The sequence below is a fragment of the Amblyomma mixtum genome, chromosome 5 (genome assembly GCF_055824585.1).
Source record: "Amblyomma mixtum isolate Tamu chromosome 5, ASM5582458v1, whole genome shotgun sequence".
NCBI classification, from domain to species: domain Eukaryota; kingdom Metazoa; phylum Arthropoda; class Arachnida; order Ixodida; family Ixodidae; genus Amblyomma; species Amblyomma mixtum.
In genome coordinates this window covers 37,621,731-37,643,191 of record NC_143016.1, presented here as the reverse complement: position 1 = coordinate 37,643,191, position 21,461 = coordinate 37,621,731, and the positions used below count along the sequence as shown (strand labels likewise).

Here is a 21,461-nt window from a genome sequence, read left to right as displayed (position 1 = left end):
TGCCGTTTTGTTCACAGAACATATGCTCCACTTTTCAGTGGTCAGGCATCGCAAAAGAGCCCCCATGTCCATGTCCCCTCAGCTAGCTCCCTCTCATGGTTGCACCGTCGCACCTGATTAGTGAATTTCACATGGGAAAGAGCAACTGCGGCAGCTGCAGACAGCTCAGCCTTGTTCCACAGAGTTCCTCCAAATGATGCACGTAACCGTACCAATTCCGGTGCGTGTGCACCACAGTCACCTAGCAGGTACAGATGTGGGCACCGCACTCACGACTGGTGTGTGCTGCCACATGCACACACAGACTGGCTCCAGCACAAGTGCAGGCATGCAGGCATGGGGCACGTACGCCTAGCAGCCGCCCATGGAGTCGGGGATTTGCCCCGCACGCCGCTGTGCTATCCCAGAGGAGGCACACTGAACCACAACAAACAAGGCCAGTGTTCTAGAAACATTATTCACTTGGGATGAATACTTCGACTTTTCAAATATATGAAACATTCACATCAAACCGAATATTGAATACAGTTGAGCCCACTTATAATGAACGCTGCTGCAACGAACGCTCCCTTATTATGAACGAGGGCGGTGCTACTGTCAAAATATGTACAGTAAAGCCTCATTAATTCAGAAATATGGATAGTTCGGACTGCTGCCAGAGTCTTGGCAAACACCCATGTAAGTCTATGGTGTTGCAACTCATATGTAATGCAATATAGCACATTAAATATCTACAGCTCCAAGCAGCAAAAACAAATGAGGAAAGCTCATTAGCAAGAAATAATTACCGTGCTTAAAGGGATACTGAAGCAAAATCTGAAAATTGAACAAAAAGGCTGAATATAGATTCTCGGAATGTGATTACACCGAAATCTAGTCGTCACTGTGCATATTTTTCAGCGGATGGTTTTATTTTCGATGTTTCATGAGCGCGCGCCAAGCCCTCCCGGTCGGCGCGAGGTGGAAAGTGTGACGTCATGGCACCCTCCCGCGGCGACAAATATGGCGGCGCCCTTCGATGCATAAAACCTCGCTTCGGACTGGTTGCGTCGTTGTTACTGGCTTCTTCAGCGCATTCACTGGCCATAAATGGGCCACCAGTCTTTCGCTTTAATCTCCTGTTGCACATAAGAAAACTTACGAGTAACAAAATTGCTTTATTTTTTTATTTAGAGTGACGATTCTGCCCCCTTTAGGCTAAGAGGGGTGTCAGTTTGTTGACAACAATGCTTCCCCTCCTAACCACCAGATGGCGCCACTAGTCTGAACATCGTAGCGCTTCTGTTTTAAAAGCGAGAATGCTAGAAATGGCACAAGGTCTGGAAAAAGTAGCTGCATTTAGCGGACGTAAGCATGCATACGGTTATGGTATGTAGACAGCATCGACTAACATTTTGACATATCTGTGCACGCCGTGAGCAGACGACAGACATGGAAAAGCCGCGAGTAGCGATGGCAATCGTGCTTCTGCGGGAACGGTGGGCGCGCGGGTGTTATGACGTCTAGTCGCAGCTTCCGCAGGCGGCCACCAGGTGCAACGATACGGCAATAAATCGCGAAAAAAAGCGTGTTATCCGCCTTTCTCGCTAAAATGCTTGTCATATTTATTAATTTTAGCACTCTAGCTCCTGTTTACATGCGAAAGAGCAGCTCCAAAAGTTTGGTTCAGTATCCCTTTAACAACTCTGGAATGCAATGCAGAGGTAACAAAAATAAAAATAAAATGAGGTTCTACTGCAATATGCCATTCATTAATCAGTGGCAACTCCACCTACAACAGTTAAACTCATCGGGCAGGAGTGATAACCTTACAATGGCATCAGTCTACACCCTGTCTTTTGCATACAGTGACATAAACAGCACCAAACCGGGACTGACACAGAAGAGCTGCTTGTCCTCGTGTGGCTGGTAAAACTGCAAGTGCCCTGGCTGGCCTCGAAGAAGAAGGGCGCCTGTGCGGGGGTCATGCTGCAGCAGAGCAGGTGAAGAGCTGCCCTGGCCCAGTGCAAGGCCCTGCACTTTGCGCACCACACACAGCTGGCTGCTCACCAGCCGCAGGCCTGGAAGGCAGAAAGGCCGAAAGGTGTGCCACAACGTTTAGTATGCTAGCACACGCTCATTTGTACAGAGCCATGGGTACTAACAACAATTCTTTACTTGTGACTATAGGCCGTGGACTTTCCGGTGCTTAGTATTTCTGAGAAAAATAGGTGGAGGTTTTTCGCTATTCATTTCTTTCTGGAAAATAGGCTTTTTGGATAGTTGTACAGCTGGAACACTAAAAGTGGCGATTATCGAAGAAAAAAAATTTCCAAGTTTACGAAAGCAAAGACAGATGCAAAGAGCTTTAATTTTTTTTTTTTAGAATCATTTGTACATTGACTCACCATAACCATCTCCCTTTCATTTTTTTCCTTCGCCTGTGCAGAGTAACAGGCCAGAGAATAATCACTCAGGCCGCCCTTCTACCTTTCTTGACAGTAAAGCCCTACTGTATAATCTCGTGTAAGTGCTGTACCCGTGTATACGCCGCATCCTGTTTTGGACTAGATAAATAATCCATGCATGGGCCCAACCTTCAAAATTCCCACCGGAAATAAAGTGCAGCCCTTACACGAGTTTATACAGTATTTCATAAACAGTACTTCATGGGTATTCCCAGATGCTCCGGCTCACCCACTGATATCGCGATTAGAAACTGCGTTATCAATGTACTGTCAGTGCTCACAGTTGTCCGTGTGAGCTGTGAGAAGCAGTGTGGCATCAGGTGAGGTGACCACGTGGCTGATGGGCAGGCCCATGCGTGGCAGGAACTGGCGGTCGCCAGAGGGCAGGCTCCACTTGACCAGTACGCACTCACCTCCTCCGCTCAGCAAGAAACTGCCTGCAGCACAGAAGAACAGGGTGAAGTGTAGACAACACCACTGTGACAAGCAAGCAATCACACCACTCAATCCTAGAACTCTTGTCATTAGGAAGCAAACGCATTGGCTGTCTACAGGCACAAACAAGCTGGACCCACATGGTCTCAATATCAGAAGGCTGTGTTCACAAATGCCATGCACTGACCTGAAGTGGTATAAGCCAGGTCACGAACAGGCAGAGTGTGCCAGTGGTGAATGGAGCGCACCGGTGTTGTGTCTTTGAGACTCTGCCTGCAAAGATGCCACGGTAATGATGGCAGCACGTGAATTTGCAAAGAATGCACAGCAAATTCCCTTTCTTTTGAGGGAGGGCTTTCGGGGGCTTCTGACGCTCTGAACATGCTCCAACCTTACCACTTTGCATAATTTCCCACAATGCGGTAGAATTTAATGAGAGAAAAGCTTTCAGGTACTTTTAGCACTGTCCTGCCACACACATGTATATCCTGCCAAGAAAGTCAACTAAACATACACACTGAACTGGTAACACACCATGAGAAAAAAATGTGCCAACCACACAACAAGCAGCCAACACTTTACATCGTATCAAACAACCATGTCATTGCACTCATTCTAAATTGCAGTTTAGGATCACCCCTCCAAGTTTCTTTTAACACCAGCTCTAGTCATATATTGCATTGGTTTGCAGCAACATATACACTGTGTCAGCTTTTGCCAATACCAGTGCCAGAAAGGATATACTTATTTGTTCCCATTTGCACACTTTCGTCCTCACATGCTTAATACTAAAACTGGCGACTTTCATGAACTACAGGCGGCACCACAGTCGAGCCAAGATGACAACCATAAAGAGGACTCTGTCTGTGGTCAGCCTGAGCGCATTAACAAGTTTCCTTTATTGCATGATTAAGTCAGATTTTGCACTGAAGGTGAGCACCTAGTATTAGCTAAACACTTTGTATTGGTGTAAAATAAAGAACTGACGACTAACTCGAGATCGTCCGCCTGTGTGTGCAAACGTCCGCTGTTCAAGTGGAACTATGCATGATTGTCACTTCCCTCCAGGCCATTTTTAACGATATCAAGATCGCCAGCACTGAGTATTCCTACATGGTGGGAAAGTCAGAAAATGCACGCACGTCTCGTGTGTACTGCTGCATTGTTAAGTTAGGCAGGGCTTTGCGAAGTCATTGCACAATGCTGAAAACTAAAATGGTTTGTGGTTGTTTCGCTTTCAACAGTTGTGTGCAGGGGAGTGGTGCATCGCTTAAAGGACTATAGACACCAAATTTTTGCTTGTGTGTTTTCTTCTTTCAAACGTTGCATTAGACTTTTGTATACATAAAGCATCCTGTAGTATTCATGTAAGACTGCTAAATAATTTATAATTGCATTTCTTCCTGACTCTGTTTCGGTTTCATCAGTCGAACTTCGACTTTGATGTTTAGCTAGTGTTCAGGTCACATGATGCATAAAAAACTGGCTATATAATTGCTGACAGGTAATTTTTTGTCATTCCAGGTCTTTGATGAGGCTGGATTAAATGTCACAGTGGATTAAAATTACATATCCGTGATTACCGTATATTTTTTCTTGCTGATCATGTGACCAAAACATCCAATTGATGTCACAGTCGTCGTTTGGTCACGAAACCGAAACCAAAACAGCATGAGAGAAGAAATTCAATTATAAATTACTTAGCGGTTGTAGGCAAATACCACCTGGTAATCCATGTATTCTAATGTCTAATGCATCGTTCGAAAGAACAACATGCACAATAAAATTAGGTGTCTATAGTCCTTTAACCGCTCCACCACTGAGCCAGGAGTGGTATGAGGACTCCCAGGGATCTATGAATATAAAGCAGAGAATGACGCTCTGCATATATGGGAATTAACCCACCATGCTATTTCATCATACCCGCAGAGCTTAATGCTTTACGCATTGCGCACTCTGGCTTTACTGCAGCTGCCATAATTACAGCAGTTTACACGTTGCTGCCGATACTGTAACTTCTGCTTTCCGCACTCACCCGGCGAATATGCTGTGTGGCAAAAATCACGGGAGTGACCAAATGCTGATGGCCACCACGTTCGCAAGCTGGTGTTTTCACTCGGCTGTTCACAATCTTGTGTATAACGAACTCGGTAATGATATTCTTCATATATGAATTTGATTATACTGAACTATTTCATAGATTGAACAAATACTAGTGAATCATGCTGCTCATTATAACTGGATTTCACTGTACACCACCCACAAAACTGCACATCAGGCAGATAAGGTGTCTCGTTGCAGTGGGTTACTGTGTGCAGCTCAGCAATGCGTAACTTTCTCCTAACAGCATTTAATGCAAACAACATCCCTTTGCAGCCCCATTAAGATCCCAGAGAATCTAAGCTTACCGTTACCATGTTCCCCAAATCATAACTGCTCTAACCAGGAGCTACTTCCACTTTTAGGTGGCACACGTGCAGCCAGTGCCCATTGGTAGTGGTACTGGTATGCTAAAGAACTCTTTTTTTTTTTTTTTTTTGGCACAAACACTGAAAAGGTAGGCCAACTTGAAGTAACAGACAGCACATCTGCCCTGTGGTTATAGATCATGAGGAGCGCCTTGAACACAAGGCCAGTCACAATGGCTTCACTAAACCCATGGCAAGGCCAACACCTACCAGATGGTGATGCGCCCCAGACTGTCACCCGTGGCGAGTGATGCCTCAGTGGGGTGGCATGCCACACACGTGAACTGCACACTTTTCTTGTGGCCCATGGCATGAAACCTGTGATAATGTCAAGAAAAGGAAAACACAGATACAGTGAATTTAAGATAGGTAAGACTTAAATAAAAACATTGGGAAACCAAATCGTGTGTATAGTTTCCCACGATAGCATTCCTTGGATAATTAAAATGTTTTCAATTTCTATTCACTGAATTCTCACAAGAATAGGGCCTGTATGTAGTTCATTTTAGTTCTCTCATGGGCTGTGCAAAAAAACTAAGATGCGTCACATAATGTGACATGAGTGGCACGATAACAGCCACAACAACTGGTGCTGTAAAAGAAAAGGTGTTCCTGGATCCCAAAAACAGAAAATTTTCGTACGCGGCTGCAGGCTGAGAAGGCAATCCAGGAGTGCCGACGAAAAGCCTGGCTTTGTATATGGCTGCGTAGAAACCGCCATTTGAGTTGAAGGCAACAGGAGAGGAGCTTGTGAGGGACACCTTCCCGGCCAGCAGTTGGCCCTCTCCACCACCACAAGGCATCGACTGAAGTGTCCTGTGGCCAGCATCTGTCAAATGCCACGGCAAAAAAAATATAAATTTCAACTGCTTCAACGGAGCCTCGCTAATTTCTTTAAATATTGCAGGCCTGGGAAGTTATTTTCAAGCAAAAATGAAGACAGTATATAAGTAGTCATAAAACAATGCATCACTAAGCGAACGTAAAAGCCAAAACACGATAGCATCTCAAACCAGCTATTCTCTAGTTTCTAAGTGACAAGAACCAGCCTTCACAAGGCAATGTTCCTGGAAAAACGACCATTGCAAACACTGCTTGTTTTATGAAGACCAAAGAGCCCTTATAAAACAGGCCCGTTTGACAGCTCAAGCCAGTGGAGCCCTGGAATGAGGACCCCACCCACAAGCCTCAAGAAACGTTCCCCTAGTTTTAACCTTTAAAGTTTATTTACCTACCTAACATTTCTTCGCACCATTCAGTTACACCTCTTCTGTATTCATAGTGGTTTTTGTCAATTTCTGCTTCTCGTCCCAGCGATTCAAGTCATAACTTTCTTGGCTTCCCCCATTGAGAAGCAGAGCCCACACTAACTAAACAAAAGGCAATCACCTCACTCAGGGAGAAAGGTCCGTTTTTCGGAACCAACCAGGAAACCTGAACAAGACAGCCTCACCCTTAGCATGCTAAATTTTGCTTTCACTGAGTCCCTTATGCCAACAAATTCGCTACAGGCATTTTGCACCAGTGAAAGGTTTTGCTACCAGAAAGGCAGCACATGTGCAGTTCATGTTCATGAGAGGTGAAATCAACAGCTTAAACTATGCCCCCGCCAATTCAAGAGTGCAGTTGGGGCCTTGTGGAAATGGATCACATCTGTGGAGGGCATAGGATTGTCCGCATGCCAGTTCACCAGTTATCAGTATTGAGGAGTAATTTTTGTAACATACTACTCTGTAAAAAAAGGCAGATTGTGGCGTGTGCCAAGCTGCAGAAAATTAACCCTTCATTATTTACTCGGAATACTATTCGGTGCCTTGTGAAGCCTGGTCGGCATTTCCCACGTGTGCAAAGAACACTTCTGTGAGTGAAAGTGAAGCTCCTGCTAAATCAGGTTACAGCTTCTGGACACTGCTGTCACCAGTGTCACATAACCTGTGCAGTTTTGTGGATGCTGCCGCTGTACAGCTGAGCCCACCCACTCCCTGAAATCCTCACTATAAACTAACACTCGCACATCCCCATGCAACTAAAGCACAGAGCGACAACACATGCCAGGCAGTTATCCTCACCTGCTTGCCGTGTCAGAACAAACCAGGAAGAAAAAGAAGGAGGAGCATAGAAGCCTGCTACCTTGGACACTGTGTCTCCCTCAACACCACACGTAGAGACTTCATGTTTCTGTGGAAAGAATATAGCATAACTTACAAAGGCAGCGTCAAGAAAGCCATGCCGAATTCTTCACACCTGCTGTTAATTAGTATGAAAGCAATGAGGAAGCGAGCAAGTAGCACTTTAGCAAAGAACCCGATGTGCAATACGTGCAGCATACACTCCACACTACAGCAGTGCGCACATAAATGACTGGCTTACAAAAGAGTTGCACTCCTGCACTGAAAGACAGGCCTTAAGCGCAAGAGATATGCAAGGACAAACGCAGGACATGCAGCACATCAGCAGCATACCTGTGCTTCTCTATCCATTATCATTTAACCTTAAGGTTAAATAGCGGGTTAGTGACATCCTAGTCGGAATCCTGAGAACGAATGAGCTTGGGCAGGGCATGTAATAAATAAAATGAATAAAACCGATAAAAAGGAAGCCCTCAATGGTGATGTCACAGATAGCTAGCCATATTTAGACAAAAATGCTAAAGAAAATATGCAGGTAATAGCAAGGACCTCAGCTACTCAGCTACAGTGAAGAAATTAAAAGCTCAGGAATTAAGCAATGCTCTGTTTAAATAGAAAGCTGAAAATGTATTGCTGCATTCAGGATATTCAGGTGTGGCACAGGCTACGCCTTCATAAGCCAAATTTTATACACACCAACACTAAACAAAAGTAGAGTGGAGGCTGTTACCGCAGCTATCAAGTTTGTAGTATGCTCCTACTTCAACTGGTCGCTTCAGTTTCAACTCTGAAAACACTACCAAATTTCAATGCCCACTTTTCAATAATGGATGTATTTCTTTTTTCCACCAAAAAATAATCTTGCTTGTAAGCTTCTGCTAGCATTTACGCTAATCCTTTAGCTCAGGTAAAGTTATAAAGCAAAGAATCTTCTGCTATAAAATTTTGTTATGCACATGTTAGGTGTAGCCACGCATCCAACTCTGTAAAACATTTCGACTTGACGTAAAGAATACTAAAACAACACAGCGGTCATACCTTAAGGACAGAGCCATCTGAAGGGTCCCACTTGAACACAACACCGTCATCAGAACAACTGAGCACCTGAAACATTCAGCAGTGCAATAGATCAGATTAAAATGACACAACCTCCTTTTCAAGGGGCCATGCACAGTTCAAAGCATGGCCTGAAGCCTGCCTTATAGAAGGTATTCACATGACGTCATCAGCAAGGAACACTAGCGATCGGCACAGCATTCGCCACGCTGGTAGTCGCAGATGCCGCAGCCAACCACAGCATTTAACTCCCTGCAATCTTTCAACCATGAGCGCCTTTCCCATCTTGTCATAGATAATGTAAAAGCATATGACTGAGTGGATGCACCTATGACCTGGATGAAACAAAAAAGAAAAAGTGGAGGAGGCTTATGCTTCGCCTTTAAGAGTGGAACACATGTTGCAGCGTTGCCAGGGTGTCCATGGAACACAACACCATCACCCATTCGCACAACCCCTTGCCTGTTGGACAAATCGCTCCGAGTCACTAGGGGGTCTCTCAAAATAGCCCATCCCCCACCTGAAGAGATCAGGAACAGGCTGCAGTGAGGATGCTCCTCCCTGAATTTTCTTGGTTGTGATTTTTATTTTAGAGGAAAGGTGGACACCTCAACCACACATTTTTTTATTTTAGAGGAAAGGTGGACACCTCGACCCCACTGCAGTAAGGGAAGGGAAAAAGTTTGGAGTGAAAGAGGAAAGACAGAAAGAGAGGCCATAATGGAGGTCTGTGTCCTCAAATTCCTAAACCACAACAGCACACTGACTCCCATACATCACAGACACTCTGGCAGTACAGATCTCATGGGCGGGTACAGATCTCATGAGCAGTACTGGTTCCCAGACATCACAAGGGTTGACACCCGCAGAAAACATCAGGCACACAGGTTGCACCAACGCTGCCACCCACAGGGGTGAAATCATCACATTATCATCAGGCCCCACGTTCAGAGCAGTTGACATCTTCAAAGGTTTCGTGTGCCAGTCCTACAAATTCAAATCCACAACCCATGTGCAGTGTAGTGCACATTAAAGAATCCCAGGTCACCGAAATTACTGAAGTCCTTCACAACGGCGTCTCTCACAGCCTGAGTCGCTTTGGAAAGTAGAACTTCATAAACCCAAACTCAAACTGAACACGGTCATAACACCACCTATCGTAACTCAGCAAAAGCTATTTGCATTTACTTTCATCTCAACAACATAGATGGCACTGCTTTGCAGCAGCTCATGGCAGTCAAATGAAATGCTTTATAGAGTAGAACAAGATTGTTATCGGGTCCCATTTCAAAATTCGCGTACTCCTAATCACTCACGTAATTACAGAGACAATTCACGAAGTCTAAGAACACAACACATTCACTAGGTCCACTTTTATTCAGTTCGAACCAACGAGCTTCATAGTGTGTTCTGGGTATGCTCGCCTCGCAATCTGAAAGAGCTTGGTTTGATTCCCCGATTCTCCACAAGATTTTTTATTTGGAGGTTCTCGTGTTACAATGCCGCCACCTGCTTTTCTGCAACACAAGGTCTTTAACGCGCTCCCGTTAATACACACGTGGGACAGGTTCGGCTTTGTAAAAACATCTGTTCGTATGACTGAGGAGGCGCCAGAGTGGTGTGCAACGTACAGGACTACTGCCACCTGTTGAATTCACCAATATTGAGGCCTCTCTTGTGCAGTGCATGGCTTAAGTTTTGCAACAGGCGAAGAAATTAAAGTGTACAAATCTATGAAAGCATGCAATTTTAAGTAGGCAAGCTCAATAGTCATGCACAAGGCTGCCGACGGCCTGGAGCACCATTTTTGGACAGGTGAATAATTTCAGACACGACTATTTGCTCTGCAAACTTAAACTGCCATCTGTCTACTGAGAGTGGCCTGTTACTAAAGAATGTAAAGGAATCACTGCACATCACATTGCTACAAACGTAGATTCCAGGTCATGTGCATTCAAAGCAGCGCTACATTGCTACAATCAAAACTGCGAAGCATTCTTGCTGGGACTGCTTGCTGGTCAAGCTGCGAGCACAACAGAATTGTTCGACCATTCTGTTTTGCAAATAAAGCAGTTAAGATACTTTCTTTTCCTGCTGAAACAGCATTTGTGAAGCTCCAGCAGTTTGTGGACTGCAGCCACTTGAAATACGAGTTTTTGTGGAACCAGTTTTGAAATTGGGACAATTAATCATGTGAAGTTTCTCCATGACGTGTCCCACATGAGTAGCAGACAGTTATTAACTGCTAGGAAATGTTGGAAATCATGCACGTTCTGGAGTGCAACGCAACTGGCCAGCTTTGATGTCAAGCTGCAGTACAAGCTGGCATGGCAGCCCAACTGCAACACTGAACAGGCAGCGTGGTAAATCACGGCGCGGGAGAATTCTGGTGCAAACTTCATAAGCACTGAATGTTCCACAAAGAAAAGTGGACACTGACACACTTAACAATGTCCAAAAAAAAATTACAAAGAACTGACAATGTTGGGTGGGTGCATTACAGCGAACTTAATACTGCAGGAGCCAGCATGAGACAACCGCGAACATGGCGCACTAACTGCGACAACGCTCGCACTCTCTGGTAGTGTGTTCTCGGTGAATACCTACACAAGAACACGAACCCCACAGCCTGGGCACCCCAGAGAAGTCAACGAACTTCCTAAACTGCTTACCTGCACCAAGTTCTCCGGGTTTCTCACAACTGCAACCACTTCCGAGCTGTGTTCACTAAAGATGCTGACACATTCCCCACTTGCACAGCTGAAAACCTTCACACGTGTGCCACTAGGGATGAGAAAAAACCTGCAAAAACAATAGGGCAGTGTTTGCAATGAACAGTAGGTTAGGCATCTTTTTCCATGAGACGCCAGGAGCCTCACTTGCAGATAAACATGACCAAATGGAGGTAGAACAGTAATAGAAGTAGGTTCTCGGCTTTGGACTGACACGAACTAAAAGCACAGTTTTTGCACAAAGAAGAATCAAAGAGGAGCACTGGTTTTAAAGCATGACACGACAAAACAGCCAATACATAAAGACACTGAAGGCAATGCCTCAACCTGTGAACCTTGTGAACAAAGCAGTGCCGGCTAGCTGCCTGCAGGTAATATGTGACGAATGATGCTCTGTGCACTACGACATGTGCCAACAATGGATTTTGCTATGTGCACGACACAACTTGTCGCCATTCGTCAGCGGACTATTTTTGGTTCTGCGCCTGTGGCCGCTATTTACTGATGTGTTTCCTTGTCTTTTCTTTCAACGAAGCATTAACAGCATGCAAATTCATTTACCATTGGAGATGCGTTCACTTTTAGGTTGCATTCTGAGATGCTCTTGAGAACGAACAAGCCACGGCAATGGACTAGCGCTCTGTCTTTGAACGCGTAAGATAGTCGTTCAAATCCATTCAGCAGTTCATGTCCATTTTTTACTGATATGCTTTCGTCTTTTCTTTCAATGAAGCATTAAAAGGACGCAATTTAATTTACTACTGCAGCTGTGTTCACTTTTAGGGTGCATTCCGAAATACTTTTGAGCAAAATCTTTATTTAAACCATTGTCTAGAAATCAATTTTGCAGTCTCCTTAATTACCTGCACATAAATCAGTTACCCCTCCCCTCAGGACGCGGGTTACCCCTTAGGTTGCATTATGAGAGGTTTTGGAGATAAATTATCTGTTTAAAAAGCTTAAATACCTACTGGACTAGGCTCTTCCTAGATGGTGCTACATGGTAGTGCATAGAGCAACCTCCAGTGTGAATGCACTCCGTAGTGCATGGAGTATAGTTCATATGTGACAGCACCTCCGCACGTGTCTACTGTCGCAAATGCAGTCAATCTTTGACCCAACACGTACGGCAGCCGAACACACATCGTTGTGGAGAAGCGCAAGAGAATCTGCATTTATTTGCAACCGACTCCCCAGGATTTTGTGCGCTTGTAGCACATGCGGTGTGCTCATTGTATAATTTCTGCCATGAGGGTGTCACTGTCCTTCGTGTTCATAACCAATTCTGAGCTTTTCAAACGAAGCTGCCATCGTGGTGTAGTCAACGAAAAACGAAAGTTTCAAGTCGAGCGTGTAGTACAGTAACAGGTGGGCTTACTTGGAATCGTAGGAGAATGTCCCTTTGTGCTTGATTAAGCTTGCTCCTGTTTTGCAGCGCGGCGACAACTCGTTCTTGTAAGTCATAGCAGCAGTGAAGTTTTGAGCCGACAAAACCAACACTTTACCATGACCATACACACCGACGCGCACGCGGCATGGGTGCTTGTGAAAATCATAGATGAATGAATAAAACTTGAATAAATGGATAGATGGATGGATGATAATGGCTTTACTCTTTGTACCGGACGGTAGCTTTCGCCACCTAGCCTATACTTCCCCCATTGTTAATTTATTTTTATTTTTCCTTTCTTTTCCTTTCGCTCTTACAATGTCTAATCTGTCTATCCTTTTCCCCTCGAAATTCACCCCTCCCTTGATTTCCGCCACCTTAAGTTTGTGATGATGATGATGACAATAATGATATGGTGCGTTCGGCAGAGCCGCACTACCTCCGTGCCAATGCGCAGGAAGTGTAGCCAATGTATCATAATTTTATTTATGAATTTTATAATACACTTGCTACACTAGTGTAGCCAGTGTAGGTAAAAAAAAAATGGCCCTACTACACGAGTAAATACATGACACGACTGGAGTGGCACGTCCCTTTGCAAAGTTAAAAAAAAAAAAGGCGGGAGCCGGGACGTTTAATTCGATTTAAATTATTGAAATCAGCAGCACAGGACAATAAATCGAAGTTACTAAGGATGCTTAGAACATGTAGATCGAGTTCCCGCGGCAATGGTCGAAATTATTCCATAAAACACTGCGTACAGCACCTCTTCGTCGTTTCCTTTCCTCAAAACCAATTTTCATTTCAGGGTTTTTAAGTTCTAGTTTTTCTTTTCCCCTTGACATTTGTCTTTTCGCCGTTCTTAATTTGTAGCGTGAGCTACATTGGCCACAGTCTCGCCGTTTCGCGTGCTCCTTCCGTCGACCATACTGCGCATGCGCGAGTGACGTCACTGCGCCGAACTGGCGCACTTCGCCGCGCGCGTTCGCCGCTGCTGCCACCGGCGCAGAGCCACTTGACGTCACTGCTCACGCATAAGCCACTGCCAACTTTTTTCACGACACACCTCATGTCAACTGCATGAGGAGACCAGCAAAGTCTTCGAAAAAGACGCTTCAAAACTAGGGTTCATTGCATTGCAATGGGACGACACTATTGAAAATTCTCCTGCCTCAACCGGAGGCTCGTTTGCGATGAAACCGCGCACAAAGCTTGCTTATTGTTGTTCCCTTTGTTGCGTACGTGGTAGGTACGGCAGTGGTACTTACCAGGTTTGGCCGCGCGTGATGCGAAACCAGAACCACCTGTGACGAGATCGAGGGAGTGAAAGTTGGCGAACAGGTAGGGCGCATGATCCGCCGCGTTTCCAACAAGCGGGGCGGGGACGCGCTTCGGCTCGTCTATGCCTTCGTGACTAGCTGGATCCTCTACGCCGTGCCATATCTCCGCACTACTAAGCAAGACGAGGCGCGAATAGACGCCATCATCCGCAAGGCAACTAAGCGAGCCCTGGATCTCCCGGTGGCTACCTCTAATGCCGAACTCAAGGCATTGGGGGTGCTAAACTCCTACCAGGAGCTGAGGGAGGCCCATCTCGTGAACCAATACACGCGGCTCATGTAGACGGCCCCTGGGCGCCGCCTGCTAAACCGCTTACACATCCAACACGACTGCACTCCAGAGGAGGCGGAGCGTATCCCAGTACTGTGGCGCCATATGCTCTGGGTCTCCCCGCTCCCCCGTAACATGGACACCGACATGCACGAAAACAGACGACAAGCGCGGGCTCGGGCTAGGTGGTGTTGTCCCGACCCGGTGTATATAATGTAGACGTAGCAGGGCCATCGCCCACGGGATTTTACACGGCCGCTGTCGTTCACCAGGAAATGCACGTTGATGGACTCTCTTTTCGAGCCCCGAATTCAATGCGAGCCGAGGAAGTAGCGATAGCGTTTGCTGCCGCCCACGCCAATCGAGAATCATCATTACGGACTCCCGAAAAGCATGCGCTCATTACTTGGCAGGGGAGATCTCCCCCTTAGCTGCTTGCATTCTAAGACGGTCTGCCACTGATTCAACACCGAAAAGAATAATTTGGGCTCCTGGCCATCAGGGCTTACGAGGTAATGAGGCCGCTGACGCGGCTGCCCGAGCGCTTATTCACCGGGCTCCTCATCCAAGCTCCTCTGGCTCGGAGTCTAACCAGCCGCTGCTGCGATTCAGGGAAATAATAACTCATTATAGCGACAACCACCGCCTTATCCCAGCCCCTGCAAAGGGGCTGAGTAAGACGGAGGAGCGAATTTTAAGGCGTCTGCAGACAGGTACTCTACTCTGTCCTGCAATCTTAAAACATTACGATCCTAACACGGATGGGCGATGCCCGCACTGTGGGGAGACCTGTGATATCTTCCACATGGTGTGGGCATGTACTCAAAATCCCCACCTCCCCCCTTCCCCTACCCCTTCCAGAGAGGCATGGGAGACTGCCCTCCTCAACTGCTCCTCGCTTGAGTCCGAAAGGGCTCTAGTGAAACGGGCGAGAGACGGGGCATTGTCATGCGGTGTCCCGGACTAGGGACGCCGACCATGTAGCGGGGCCACTCTGTGGCTCCCAAACTCTATTTCAGCAATTAAAAGTTTTCACCCCCACCACCACATCGAGTTTCCGCTGAATGAAAAGCCGTGGCGTGGAGGCGGCTACATTTATGAACCCGGTATGGGCGTACCACGTGTACCCAGACCTGAGGTCGCATGACAGAGGCACACACTGTCGGACGAGAGATCGAGGAACCCTCGACCACATCATTTGGGAACTGTGCCCAAATTCTCCCGGGGAGGGCAAAAATATTGACAGTAGGGTAGCCTGCAAGAAAGTGCTAAGAAGTACAGACAATGAGCTCCAGCGCACCGCCATCCGTCCGGCGGAAGAGGCCGCTGCCAGTGAACGACTGCCAGCTAGCCTCTAACCGCGGACGCGCAACTACCCGTCTCCCAGGCCTGCGTGCCGTCCGGAGGCGGGGATGAACGTTTTTTATGATGGAAATAAAAGTTATTCAATCAATCCGCTGAAGGGTAGTGGTGACGCTATCTGGCATCGCTGAAAGCGCCGCGACTGAAAGTGCCAAGTTGCAATTCGCGCGGCTATAGCTTTGAATGCGTCAATCAACCCGATGACGTCATCAGTGGTGTATACGACATAACCAGAAATGACTGAATTCATTGTGACATATGTATGTCATATTCAGTAATTAACCATTAATTATGTACTGGTAATAAGTGATTAGTCGTTAATAAATAATTAGTAATTATTTGTTGATTGGTCACCAGTAATTAATTAATAATTCGGGTTAGTCATTTGCATATTTAAAGATGTGTATCGCGAGAGAAATGGTCGCCGAGATAAAGAAACGGAGGACCAGCGCTTTGCCTGCACGCATAACAAATAAAGGTATAATTTGGTACACCAAAAAAGAGTACCATAGCTTTTGGGAGTGCTCATGTGAACGAGAAAAGAGCGTGGCACCCGATCAGTAGCCACGCCCTCGCTCCGGTTGGATCACAACATAACTCCGTAAAGTGATCGCTACGAAGTCTGTCGCCGAGAGTTTCCATCTATCCTTTCTTAAATGTATCCCTACCTGATGCTATAACCTGGGCTTAGAGTGCGACAATGTGCATCACAATTAAACACAGCGTTAGCGACGTTGGCTGAACGTCGCTAACGTGGCTGAAGAAAAGGCTCCCTCGATGGCCTCATTCCCCTCCCCTTCACCCGCCCTCACTAAAGTGGGTCCACTAAAGTTGTTACCGACCAACCAAGCGTTATTTAGAAGGCGATCTATATTTCAAACGCCGCTGGGAGTACGAGGCGGTTGCCCGACCCATACAGAAACATCTCGTTTTACAGAGTAATCATGGAGGCGGCCGTTCGAAACAGTTGGCGAGCCGCTCTAGATGACCGGGCACTGTTAGGCCGCGGCGACCTTAGGCCCAGCCCACGAATATGTGAAGCTGCAGCTCCGGTTGTGGGCCGCGCAGAGCAGCCTTCCATATCGCTCCTTAAATGACGCTTTATACTTTCAGAACCCGTTCTAAATGGATTTGGTTCTTCTTCACGAAGGAACGATATCTTACGTGCACTGCGAAATCAGAAAATTGCTCTGAAAACTTTTGCCTCCATGCTTACTTATCACGCCCAGTCAGAAGCGCCTGCCGTGAACCGCCGCTTTGTAACACGGCGTTGATCACAGTCGAGCCCACTTATGATGGCCGCAGATACGACGAACGCTTGCTTAAATATTACGAACGAGTGCGGTGCAGCCGTGAAGTATGCATTAGGGCAATGGCATGAGCACCTTTTGCCTCATCACTCGGTTATAGCGAAGAGGCGCCGTAAATCAACATCCCCCACCCTGCCCAATATGAAGAGGTTATGTCTCGCTTCCAGCAAGCGCGCCTTAGCGACAAGCTCCGGAAAGAAAATGGCAACCAGACAAAGCAGACCTCTTTCACTCTTTTTTCACTCCAGCCTTCCTCCCTTATCTATTAAGGCACCGTTCAGGTGTCCACCGAGATATGCGAGACAGATACTGCACATTTCCTTTCCTCAAAAAACCTATTTAAACCCACAAAGCAATAAAAAAGCAAAACTGAAAAACGGTGGTTACAGCACTCGGCTGCTGGCCCGAAAGACGCGGGTTCGATCCCGGCCGCGGCGGCCGAATTTCGATGGAGGCGAAATTGTAGAGGCCGTACTGTACAATGTCAGCCCACGCTAAAGAACCCTTGGTGGTCAAAATTTCCGGCGCCCTTCAATACGGCGTCGCACACAGCGCGAGCCGCTTTGGGACGTTAGACCTCCATAAAACAAACGATGTGTGTTATCCAGTCCCTAAAGTTGATTGTTCGCAGCAAGTGCCTCGGCGATCGAGACGCGAATGATCGCCTTGGAGGGAGCCTGGAAAGAGCTGTCGCAGGGTTTGCTTTGAACAAGTATACACGCTCATAACTCAGTTTACAAATAAACGACACTTTCGGCGGAACAAATACTTTGGCTACTATAAACGGAATCCACATGACCGCCAAGTCCGGACCTGGACGCGTTATAAGTGGGTAGTTAGCTTTTCTTGTTACCTAAACAAGAAGCCACGTCATCAGCCTGACCATGTCCACTGCAGGACAAAGGCCTCTCCCATACCTCTCCAATTAACCATGTGCAGTGCCAGCTGCGGCCACATTATCCTCGCAAACTTCTGAATCTCATCCGCACATCTGTCTGCCGTCCCCTATTACGCTTGCCTTCTCAGCACCCAGTCCGTTACCCTTAAAGACTATCGGTTAGCTTGCCTTTGCATTACATAACATGCCCACGACCATTTATTATTTCGAATAGGATGTTATTAACCAGAGTTAGACCGACTTTGCCCTCTTCCTGTGCCTTATCGTTGCACCTATCATCTTATCTCACATAGTTTTCGTTAGCCTCCACGTTTTTGCCCCCTAGGCGAGTATCGGTAAGACACTGCTGCTATATACTTTTCTCTAGAGGGATATTGGTAAACTGCCATTCATGATCTGGGAGAACCGCTCGAACTGCCGCGACGGCTCGAATCAGTTTTTGTGCCGCAGCGGCAGCAATCGCCAGCGAAACTGGCATGTGAAACTGTTTTACAAATCCCTGGGCGTCGCCACATTCCTCGCTCGGCTGTAGTGTGCACCCCGCGCTTGCGCGGTGGAAGCGGCAGCGGAATCGAATTAAAAAGACCAGAGATGAGTTTCCACATCCTGTGTGTGATCGACAGCAATGCTTAAAGGACTAAAGACACCTAATTTTATTGCGTTTTCTACTTTCAAATGATGCGTTAGACATTAGAATATATATATTACCACGTAAATAGAATTGAATTTCTTATGTTATTTCGGTTTCATCGACCGAACGATGGCCGTGACGTGTAGTGGGTGTTTGGGTCACGTGATGCACTAGAAAAACCATGGAGGAAGGAAAGATCAGAAAAACTAATATTAATCATCATTGACACATAGTTTCGATTCAGTACAACACTTTAGACAGCCTCTTTCAAGGCCCTGAATGTCATGAAACAACCTATCAGCTATTATACAGAATATTTTTCATGCCTAACGTCACCTAAACAGCGTCTATAAATTCATTATTTCGCTGTCGCAGACGAATACTGCAGGGTGCTTCAATACCAGTGTCTAACGCATCTAATGCATAAAAAGAAAACACGCAAGCAATAAATTGGTGTCTATAGTCCTTTAAATATATACGCCAGCTTGCGGATGCGTACTCATACCCTCGACATATACACCAATGCCGCTCTCTCTGGCGTGCATTTAACGCTGACCCGTCTACTCGAGGGGGAGGGCGGGGCTACACGTGCCACAGTCCTTCAAGTACGCCCCTGCACACTGAGCTGCTCGCAATCTGGACAGCCAGTGCAGCCTTTCCACACACTAGTATCAAACTATGTCACCACATGCGGCTTACTCAAATTCTTCGCCCTGCCTTGGAGGATGCCACGGCCATCCAAAACATCCTCCGCAAGCATGCACAGGCAGGTAATCAGATCGAAGCCATTTCGACAACATGGTGGGCATATGGTGGCACATACCGCTGCAGCTACCGCTAGTGGGAAAATCAATTCATTACCCCCACCCCTCTGGCCAAACCTGTACAACCTACCAAGCTACACAACTCCCCAGTTGCTACCATGCACTATGCCAGTGTGTGTCTGTGTTTGAAGTCATTCCCGCATTAAAGAACTTGCCACGCCGGTCCTCTTTTCATGTGAAACTCTCCCTACACGTTCCCAAGAGGTCATCAATAAGGTTTATACAGAGCCTGTATACACCCCACTGAACTGATTATTGTACCATGTCACTCACGCATAGACACAGAGCTCCTATTTAGTGCATATGGGAGCCAAAGCGGTCACATCAGGGTGGTGTAGGGGTGTCGACTGAGAAAATCAGGTGCAGCCATAGCAAAACGGACAGTACACACACTTTGACCATGACATGAAACTACCATACCTCCTCATTCCCCCCAAAAGCACCCTTAGGCCTTCCTCACAAAACAAAAATGTTCAATCAATCCCATCAGAGCCAAATGCACTTGCACACTGGGTCCCCCAATGGCAGGAAGAGAGGGTAAACTTCCCGGCTATACCATTTACAGCTCATTTACAGCTGCTTATCGCCCCACCACATTCTACGGCTTCCTGACCTTCCAGACCCCAGCACACGAGGCTAGAGAAAGAACAACCATAAGGAGCACAACGTTTTTTTTTTTATTTTACAGGAACATGGTAAGCTGCTCGGATATTTACAGTGCAGTTGACATTATATAAAGGAAACTTTTATCCCCTGCAAAAGACAGGAGCACAGGAGTGACAATCCACACGCACAAAAAAAAGGGGGAGGGGAAAGGGTACAAGCTGTAAAGCAACTCTAAACAGCCAAAAAGGAACTGTTCCTTTGCCAGCGTATCCCATTTTTTTTTTCGCGAAACCGGCGCATTCACAGTTCACAACACTTCCATGTCACCTTGCACGCAGACAATGGCCATTTCTTTTCGCTCATGAGCCTGGAGGTCTGCATGGGAAACCTGGGGCAATGCAGGCCTCTTGCAAAAGGGACAGACGCAGATTCTGCCTCTGGGCTTTGCAAGCCCGTTTCCAATGCAAGGCTCCTGTTGTCCGTTCTTCCTGACAAGCATACATGATGGCACAAAAAGACGACGAAGGCAACGTGTATAAAACCGTGCGACTCGTCAACCAGGTGGTCGGTCGAAAGATGGCACGCTTACTCCTGCCGCCATCTTCTCGTGCCGGAGGCACTAGAGCTCGCATTGCAGGACTGCTGACCGACGGGCCCTGCAGGCCGTCTTGCGCCCTGCCCTAGTCGGAGGAGACTAGAGTGGTGATTCGCAAGAGTGGATGTCGGAAAGCCACTGTATATGCCGTGCAAAAAATCACTAATCGGCAGAGTCTGTAATGTGAGGGTCCAACTTCTGGTCGTTGATCAGTCAAGTGGTCTGAAACCCAGGCCACACTGGTACTTCAGTTTTTCCGATGCCAAGATCGAAGGGGCTTCAGTACAATGAAAAACTGCACTCTTAACGATTTCACATATGCAATGCCACGTCAGTACATTGCCTCAAGATTGCCGAGAAGCTGCGGCAGCCCAGCAGCAGGCACAAACCAGAAGTGCGAACTGCAGTGCCCCCACCCCACAGATTAGGCACAAACATGCAATCCATTTAGTGAAGCCATTTGCAGCAACATTCCTTTCCCCAAGCTTTGAAGGGATTTCAGGTATCATAAAAGATAACAGCACCGATTACTGCAACCCGTGCACTAGACTGAGCAGGTAGCAAAGGTGGTTGATTATGCATGTATGCCAAACAGCCTCTGCCCTCACACTTTTTTTTTTCTTCTGTAGTTAGCATGCGACCACAACATGAACTTCGTTATTTGGGTGACCAGTTGACAGTAGTGCTTTGTGCCGCCTATAATTTCTGGTGTCCTTATTTGGTGTTGTGGAACATTTCACTGTGGATGCCTTCTCCAAGCAGTGACGGTACCTAGAAACTGCCAAGGGCAGTGCAAGTGCTTTGCAAGCCACAGGAGTGTGCACCTGGCCCAAGAGACCTACAGGAGGGCGCACTGCAGCCCTTGCTGCAAATACCACGTTGCACAGATGCTACACCGTGCAGAAGAAATAGAGGAAGAGGGAGCGATAGCAAGTGGAAAAAGAGAAGGGGGACTGAGAGGAAGAGC

General features: G+C 46.8%; 1 protein-coding gene across 1 annotated transcript in view; it reads right to left on the bottom strand.

The window, feature by feature from the left end:
• The window catches only part of l(2)05287 (WD repeat-containing protein l(2)05287), a 28,761-nt gene extending 15,931 nt beyond the window's left edge, over positions 1-12,830 (bottom strand). Inside the window, exons 1-9 of the mRNA XM_089544028.1 lie at positions 12,646-12,830; positions 11,208-11,337; positions 8,518-8,583; positions 7,420-7,528; positions 5,993-6,179; positions 5,561-5,668; positions 3,070-3,155; positions 2,729-2,884; positions 1,879-2,060 (exon numbers count right to left, since the gene is read on the bottom strand). Coding sequence (XP_089400154.1) covers positions 1,879-2,060; positions 2,729-2,884; positions 3,070-3,155; positions 5,561-5,668; positions 5,993-6,179; positions 7,420-7,528; positions 8,518-8,583; positions 11,208-11,337; positions 12,646-12,731 — 1,110 coding nt within the window. The 5' untranslated portion in view covers positions 12,732-12,830. The remainder of the gene's footprint in view (positions 1-1,878; positions 2,061-2,728; positions 2,885-3,069; positions 3,156-5,560; positions 5,669-5,992; positions 6,180-7,419; positions 7,529-8,517; positions 8,584-11,207; positions 11,338-12,645) is intronic.
• Positions 12,831-21,461: the final 8,631 nt, after the last annotated feature.